Here is an 8,191-nt window from a genome sequence, read left to right on the forward strand (position 1 = left end):
ATAAATAAAGCATAGGGTGACCGAGTTGGCGGGGGAACGATGGATAATCGAAAAGTAATTAAGCCAACAGTGTGCATAAGTCCAAGGGTGATCCAAGGCATTAAACCGGCCTTCACGACTTTATGACGCCCAGACGCTTCAGCTCTTCACAGCTATCTATTTTCTCCGTCTCGATTGCCTTCACCTTCTCCCAATCCGTGCCAACACCGAATAAACCAACTTCTGCATCTCTCCTCCGTTGCCGCCTATCAACTGCACGCTGACAATCGCCGTAAAGAGTATTGGTGTAAACTTGTTCCACTTGCCCTTCAAATTTTGACAGAGCCGATCCGCGACGATAGGCACCCCCAGCAATGTCAGCTGCAATCTGCCGATGGTTCTTGAACTCGTGTTCATTAACATGGTATTTTATGCCAAGTCCACTCGTTTGCCGTTCAGTATCGAAACGTGTTGATGGTGAAAAGGAATACCGCGGGTCGGGTATCGACGTAGAGAACATGTCCGGAATTGCACTGAGGAATGAGAACGCGATAAGCAATATGAGGGGCAGGAGCTGCATAAGCAGCGAGCGACCCTGCGCCCCTTCACCCTGCTGCTGTGCTTGTGCACCCCCCATATTTGTACGCATACGTGTCGTCCGGAAGCCTCCTTGGCCAAACGATGCAGTGAATACTGGACCGCCGCCGAAAGGACCGCCTCCAAATCCACCGTTCATCGCCATACCACCCCCTCCGAAGAACATGTTGAAAAGATCCTCTGGACTCATCTCGCCTTCGCCACCGAATGGGCTTGCAGAGAAGCCTGGCCCGCGCGAGGACATGCCACCAGAACGCGATTCTGGATCCGACCCAGATTGGTCGTAAATTGTTCGCTTCTGGGAGTCTGAGTGAATGTCAGAACCGTCCGGTTCATGAAATAAGTCAAGCACACCTGAAAGCACTTGGAAGGCTTTAGAGACCACTACAATGAGTTCGTGTCAGACACTGCGCATACGTGATGACAATACTAGACGCACTCTTGAATGCTTCATCTGCTCCAGGAGCACCGTTCTTGTCGGGATGTAGCGCAAGGGCAAGCTATTATTGTATCACAGTATTAGAACGTATATCGGTCAGCACACGAGATCATGTATGCCAATGTACCTTTCTGTATGCCTTCTTTATTTCAACCTCCTCGCAATCCTTCTTGACGGACAAGATCTCGTAGTACTCCGTAGCCTTGCAAGCTTTCACCCGTTTCACAACCTTCAACTGCTCAGCAGTGAATTCCCGTTTCTCCCCTCCCATCCCTCCAGCGGTGCCATTCGCACTGCCCGTACTGCGATGCTTGGCACCAGAAGCGGATGGGTGTGTCTCTGTAGACGACGAGGAAGCTTGCGCATTGCCATTTGACGTCGAAGGGCCTGGTCCGGCTGACGAGGAAGACGATCCAGATGCCTCCGTGGCCTCGATAGACTCAAGAAGCTTTGCAGCCTCAGGCGTGGAGAACAAGTTTATAGATTTTTGGCAAAATTTACGGGCTGAAGGGAGGTTGCCAGCATCCTTGTATTTTTGTGCGATTGAAAGACACTTGATGGCCTCGTCTTTGTTACCTTCCATCGCTTGAAAGCAAACCAAAGTACAGTGAGCTGGCGACTTGGGTACTTGGAGGGCTTCTCGGTGAGAGTGAACGTGTCCTTATTCGGCAAGTGCCTTTCGGATTCATTAATATTGCAGTGCCTGGAACCACGAAAAGTATCAAGTCACTTGTTTCATGTCTATCATTCGTGGTGCTGTGATAGTCGTCCATTGATGCTTTCATAGTCGCAGGCTAATACACTGTTGTTCATCCGCGTTGCCCACCCCCACATACATCGTAATCCCCTGTGATTGGAACCATCCGCACGCTCGGTATCACAGCGGGAGCTCACCAATTCAACAGCGATTGCTTCTCGGTCTTTGTCTGCTGGACAAGGGCGTATGAACAGCCTCAATGTAACCGTTCGGCTCTCAGCATCCACTACTAGTACCAGCACTATTCCTCCGACTACCACCATCATCGTCTCTGAACCAATGGTGCACTCACCGGCACCGGAAACCACAGAGGAACGCATCCGCAAGGAACTCGAACAGGACAGGAAAAATGCTGAGTGCGAGTTTTCTCGTTATGAAGATGCAGGTCTACTACTCGAAACGGCTGAGCGCACAACAGATATAGTTCGTTTCTGGGAGGCACTACTGCCATACAATTCCTTCATTAATTAGAAATTGTCATGTAGCAAAAAGAGCACACATTCCGGCTTCTATTTCGCGTCGCTATGGATATCCTACCTGCTCAAGCTTCATCTGTGCCTTCCGAGCGTATATTGTCATCCAGCAAAGAGACCTGCACTCTACAGCGCAGTAACCTGTCTCCGACCACACTTGAAGCACTACAAGTTCTGAAGTTCATCTACAAGCAAGACCGCCTCGATTTTACAGCGGACAGGCAAGACTACATAATATGTGGACCTGTAATCCCAAGAGCAGTTGACGAGCTGATGGTTACTGGGAATCTTCGAGAGCTCGATCAGTTGCTCGCGAATGCAAGGGAAATTGATTGTAATTAGTTCTGTCTGCTTTTTGTGTAGCTACTTGCAAATAGTCGTTGTTGGTGGTACGAGCGTCACTGGCTTCTCATTGGCTGGACTTTCGGTCCGTATCACTCCCGAACTCGTTACCAACTCGCGAGTCAAACGAGGCACAATTCGTTACAACTCGTAAGTGCCGAGTTGTTACTGCAATTTCCCACCTCGATTCGATTCGATTCGCCTCGGCGGCAACACTAATTCAGCAGCCTCTTTTCTTCCGGCATTTACGGAAGACGTTGGTCTAGCTAGAAAGTCCGCACAGGCCCAGTGGCTCTTGCGTTGGTTCCCAGCTTGTAATGTTCCGTGACTATGTGCTGTAGCATTGCAGAAATCATCGACACATTGTTGCGACTCGACGTGTTCCTTGTTATGTCCTCGTGGATAACCAGCATCCAATGTACAATGATTTTACTCCCATTCCAATCATTACGCGAGCAGTCTGACAGTCACGTACACAGTTGTGTGATAGCCAGACCAGACCAGACTCAAGTCTCACTCCCGGACCAGTGTCAGCCTCAGTTAGCCTCCAGAGTTTCTACAAAAGGCTCGTCACCTATCTGTCCTCTCTTCAGTCCGTCTTTCATCGTTGCTTCACGTTTATTACGCATCCAGCATAACGATATCTTCAACATCCTTATTCATTCCACTATGCCCGCCGATATGCAACAACACATCAGCGTGCCATGTGTTCCTTCATATGACCAGTTCAGACCGCCCAATCCAGCCGGAGGTCAGCGCAAGGGCAAAGTTGGCTCCTTTTTTCCAAGCTTCGTCGATCGAGTGATCTTCCGTGCCAAACCAGTTACCCACCGTGACACTGCCGAGTCGCATCTGGAGGTTGACCCCGCCACTAACGTCGACTCTCTTGCAACAAAGTCTCACATCCTCCGTCGCCTTCCAACACAACTCGACCGCTTGGAGACGCAGAAGTCAAGGACAGCAAACAGGGGTCTGCGCACTTCGCTCGTCGCTGTCAATAAGGAACGAAAGGCTACTCCCCAGGCCCTCGATAAGGTGCAACGCCATAGCCGTGCTGTTCAAGAACAGTTCAACCTTGACCGCAAAGCGATGCAGTCCGAGATGTCCGAGACTATCCAGTCCTACGACTCCAAGTTGCGCGACATGAACGAGCTGAATATGCAACACGGTGCTCGGGGCATCAAGCTCCAGTTAAAGCTCTTCGACCAGGACGAACACGTCGGGCTTCTGGAGAGCTCGGAAGTCTCCAATCCTGTGGTTGAGACTGTCACTCACAAGACCGGTGCCAGAAATCTCGAAAGCGCATCTCAAGCGGACACTGGTTCCAAAGGCTGGGTGATGGAGGTCCAAGCCATCGCGGAACACCAGTCGCAACCTCAGTCAACGGAGCCGGTATTGGCTGTCAAAATGAACTCAACGACAAAGCAGGAGCCAGAGCGACGGGAAAAACCAGCCAAGCGACAACGCAATGTTGCTCGTGGTGCATCCGAGCGCCGCAACTTGAAGGACGATGATCCCTTCGCTTCGGAGCTAAATCTAGCACCACATCGCAAGATTCGAAACGTACTGGCAGATGCGCGAGACAGGACACTTGCTACAATTTCGGAACTGAAGGACGTTCGTCGCAAGAAGGATGAACCCCAACCCTCCCAAGCCTGTGACGGCCACCAGGAGTTCACGGCGTTCCGGGATATTCGAGGCTTATTGGCAGATCTGCGAAAGTGTGGAGCCAGGACACAGACGACCATTTCTGAAATGAAGGATGCTCGTCGCAAGAAAGATGAACAGCGTCCTTCTCAAGCTTGCCCTGGCCACCAGGCGGAGTTCGCAGTGTATCAGGATCAAATCGCTGCTCTTACTTCGGAACGTGATACACTCTCTCGCGAGCTCAAGCGCAGCACTCGAATGGCGAACTCGAATGCTTTCTTGCTTAACAGCGTAGAATTGCAAGCTCAGCGTCTACTCTCCGAGCATGACGCACTTATCGCTGAACACCAGCAGGAAAAGGCACGCTCACAGCAACAAATCTGGGAACTTGAGACCCAACTCGAGGACGCTACCGCATCAGCTTCTCGAGCCAAGGAACGTTACGAGGCAGAACACGAACAACTTCTAGAGGTCGAAGAGCAGCTCAAGCTTGAACGCATACAGTCGGCGCAGAACCACAGAGATCATGTGGATGAAATGCTCATGCTCTTCAGGGAGAATGCGGAGCAGGCCAACTTGATCGAGACTCTCAATAGGGATTTCGCAGAGCAACGTACTACGCTCCAGAAGGTGCATATTCAACTGGACCTTGCGAACAATGCACAGACGATCATGGAGCGCAAGGTACGCAAACATCTACGCCTTTCGTAGTTTGCGCTTATATTTTCAAGCTCCAGAAAATGGAGATTGCATCCCAAGAAGCTCAGGAGAACATCGAGCTGCGCCACAGTACCCCACCGAAGGCTCAAGGCACCATTTTTCGAAGCCTCAGCAAGCGCTTGTCGCGAAACGGACCTCGTCAAGTATTACATCAAGGATCCCCACTCGTCACTCAAGAGATCGTGAAGAATGAGAAAGCGCAGCCTCCTGTTGCCGTTACCAGCACTTCCTCTTTGCCACCCACCTCCGTTCGCAAGGTCGATGGCGTCACTTCACAGCACGCCCGTGGGATGCTTTCGTGCCCACCAGAGAATCCTCCTGTCTCTAAGCCGTCCCCACCAGATCTTCCCAGTGACACCTTTGATGTCTCCACGGCGTCAACCTTTGGTGATGGTGGCGTGGACTTACTTTTGGAACCGAGCGAGAACGTAAAAGGGGAGGGCAATGGCTTAGCTACCCTCTACTCGGTGCTGTCAGTGGTCCGCATGTACGCTCCTAGTCCCATTCGTGGTCCTCCGGACATTCAACCTCGACGTCGCAATGTGGATCCCTTCAAGATTTCAGTCCTTTCCGATGACGTGGCGAAATCGGACGGCATCGCTGTGGGACAAACCTGTAAGTGATCATCTCTATTCCTCTTCGAACGTCTCTGCTTATCTGAAGTTCAGGGTCGCTATTTCATCTTTGACACAATCTCATCTTTTTCTTTTCTTTTGAACGTTCTCTCTGATTTTCTTTCTCTTCTCTTCTGAGAGAACGACAAGCATTATTTCTTTTTTTTTCTTTTTTTCTTCTCTTCTTCTCAGGAGATAGCAGACAGGTCAAAACAACAAAAATAGGTGGGATCGACAGTATGGTTGGGGTTATAGCCTTGTACAGCTTTCATTATTTTATTCCTTAGATAAGTACCAAAAACAGGGAGGGTCGCGGCCGCGCGCGGTAGTGCATATTTTAATTTCATTTGTATTGGAAAAGAACGTCAATGTTAATGGTCTGATTCAAGTTTCTCATGCATTGACATCTATTTATCATCGAATGTTGTCGGTTTTCACAACGAACAGCTCCAAAAATATTCGTGGTATCCAAGGTATTAAATTAGAAACAGGTATCAATGGACGAAAGCTTGCTAGATTAGTAGATCCCGGTATAAATTTGTATTTAACAACGGAACAATAATGCTCCCAGTCTTTACCGTACTTGATTGAGCAACGTTCAAAGTCACGTCCGCAGCGATGGATGAGTACTGTGATGAAGAAAACGAGTAGAAGTAAGGGATGATGGTTGCACTTCCAATAACAGCACCCCAGCAGAAGCTCATGGTCCAGTCAGCAACATAGTTCTGACGAAGAGCAACGAGGTTAGTAAACCGAACACATTATGATGGATCTAGCCTACAGGTTTGCGAGAGTATCTCCACCAGCCACTGATGAGAAGGCGGTTTCTGAAATTGCAGGGTAAGAGAGTTGATAAGTTGAAAATCGCCGAAAGACTTGCCCATGCGCTGTCTGGATAAACTCGGGATTCTTGAGGGTCCCCCCCGGAAGTTGCGGGAATGTGTTGCGGAAAGTTGTGATGCCCTGTGTTTTGCATTTTGAAGCGACTCTTTTGTGACATTGAGGTATCCCAACTATGAGGATGAATGTCAGCTAAGTGAGGAAAACAAATCGTAAAGTCGTACATGCAGTATGCTGTCAGTAGAATGACGAAAAGAATGACGTATGTAGGTGTAGAGAATTGATAGTTAGAGGGATGGTGCGATGCCATGTATACCACAGAGTATACATATGTCTACAAAGCTACAGATCAGCAAAAGTTGAAACGTGCTAGGAGTTGCGTACGAAGGGAACGCCAGCAAAGTTCCAGAAGATGACCATGAAGCCCCATCTAAGAAAATGACAATCAGATAAACGAGCGTAAGGATTACTACCCACTTCTCGTGATACATATCCCACGTTTGGGGGATACACTCTTCGCCCTTCGCGCTGAAGATGGAGTCAGGAACGCGAATTCCGAATTCTCACGTTGAGACACACCATGCATTAAGGTAGAGCCATGTTGCAAGGATCATGAATGCCATGTTCTGCGTGATTGTAGGCTATTGCGTGACTGAAGCTCCAAAAAAGGACGCACGGGGGGTGACATAACCATACTGTTTCATACTGGTGGCAACCTCCGGACACGGCCAAGAAGAAACGATTACCCAAGGAATCCGGACCTCGGCCCACATCTTCAGATCAACAGAGCCGATACGGGGGTTCAAACAAGCACCCATGAAGACGTCATAGATCAAGTTCCCAGACATGCGGATCTCGTTCCCGGCTGCAACTGTAATGAAATACATGCCGAAGGACACAGCGAAACCGTAGATCATGGCGACGGACATGATGTGGCCATAATTGTCGATAATTTCGGTGAGACGGAAAATATGGTAGTAGTGCAGAGCAGCAGCAGTTAGCATGGTTGCGTAGAGAGAGTAGAGCGCATTGCAGTTATACATGAGGGTCTTGTACCCAAGAGAAGGTACAGGAAGACCTTCTTGTTTGTACCCTGGCATGACTAATGCTAGGAAGAGCTGATAAACCACAAGACCGGTATAGACTTTCCAAGCGTATGCATTGGGGCTTGCGTCCTGTAACCAGTTGAGGTCAGGAAGAAGCCCAAACCATTGCGAGTACATACGTCGCGAATATGTGCCCACATCCTCCCAAGGAACGGAACAATGTCCTCGGATGATGCGGGGTACACAAGTTTACCGTCATAAAACCACAAGCAGATCCAGAGATAATACATGAGCATGGGGAAGCCGACCATCATTGCAGTCACTCCTGCAGGTCCACCAAATTCATACCTAACAGACGTGAATATGAAATATACGCGACTGAGGCAAAACTTACGTCTGATGCTCGTCGAGTAATTGGTCCACTTTGCGGCCCTCATCTGTGGTTGTCAGTGGCTTTGCAGACGCGTCAACATTGCGCTGTCTCAACTCGTTCCCTGTACCCCCGTGAGACTGAACCATTTTGCAAAGTATCAACCTGTATACCAAAGTGGAACGAGACAGAAAGTTGATGACTAAAATAGTAAATTCGCGGAGTTAGTCATAACTTTAATCTCCGTTTGAACTTTGTTTTTGATCACCCCGTCAGCCACGTTTCTCGTGTAAACGCTCATCATCTTCTACTCAGGCGAGACCAGACGACGTGTGCCCGCTTCATCTGTCTGTAGTCAACGTGTTGG

The 8,191-nt window shown here is 49.3% G+C and overlaps 3 protein-coding genes across 3 annotated transcripts; 1 reads left to right on the forward strand and 2 right to left on the reverse strand.

Moving 5' to 3' along the window:
- Nucleotides 1-112: 112 nt before the first annotated feature.
- On the reverse strand, nucleotides 113-1,598 carry BJ212DRAFT_1280477 (uncharacterized protein; the record flags this gene model as incomplete). Its single annotated transcript, XM_041331557.1, has 4 exons — nucleotides 113-882; nucleotides 931-960; nucleotides 1,016-1,076; nucleotides 1,143-1,598. 4 exons carry the CDS (start codon nucleotides 1,596-1,598, stop codon nucleotides 113-115), a joined length of 1,317 nt encoding a protein of 438 aa, XP_041188839.1.
- A 2,226-nt stretch (nucleotides 1,599-3,824) lies between these two features.
- Nucleotides 3,825-5,931, forward strand: BJ212DRAFT_1382977 (uncharacterized protein). Its single transcript, XM_041336722.1, has 3 exons — nucleotides 3,825-4,918; nucleotides 4,966-5,569; nucleotides 5,623-5,931. Exons 1-3 carry the CDS (start codon nucleotides 3,926-3,928, stop codon nucleotides 5,640-5,642), a joined length of 1,617 nt encoding a protein of 538 aa, XP_041188840.1. The 5' UTR covers nucleotides 3,825-3,925; the 3' UTR covers nucleotides 5,643-5,931.
- Nucleotides 5,932-5,961: 30 nt separating this feature from the next.
- BJ212DRAFT_1382981 (ERG4 ERG24 ergosterol biosynthesis protein) lies at nucleotides 5,962-8,011 on the reverse strand (the record flags this gene model as incomplete). Its single annotated transcript, XM_041336723.1, has 12 exons — nucleotides 7,849-8,011; nucleotides 7,634-7,802; nucleotides 7,095-7,583; nucleotides 6,988-7,034; nucleotides 6,886-6,936; nucleotides 6,793-6,838; nucleotides 6,616-6,742; nucleotides 6,449-6,554; nucleotides 6,350-6,395; nucleotides 6,242-6,293; nucleotides 6,072-6,197; nucleotides 5,962-5,975 (listed from the first exon to the last, which is right to left on the reverse strand). The coding sequence occupies exons 1-12, from the start codon at nucleotides 7,971-7,973 to the stop codon at nucleotides 5,962-5,964; spliced, it is 1,398 nt and encodes a 465-aa protein (XP_041188841.1). The 5' UTR covers nucleotides 7,974-8,011.
- Nucleotides 8,012-8,191: the final 180 nt, after the last annotated feature.

The sequence above is a fragment of the Suillus subaureus genome (genome assembly GCF_016647635.1).
Source record: "Suillus subaureus strain MN1 chromosome Unknown BJ212scaffold_37, whole genome shotgun sequence".
In the NCBI taxonomy this organism is placed as follows: domain Eukaryota; kingdom Fungi; phylum Basidiomycota; class Agaricomycetes; order Boletales; family Suillaceae; genus Suillus; species Suillus subaureus.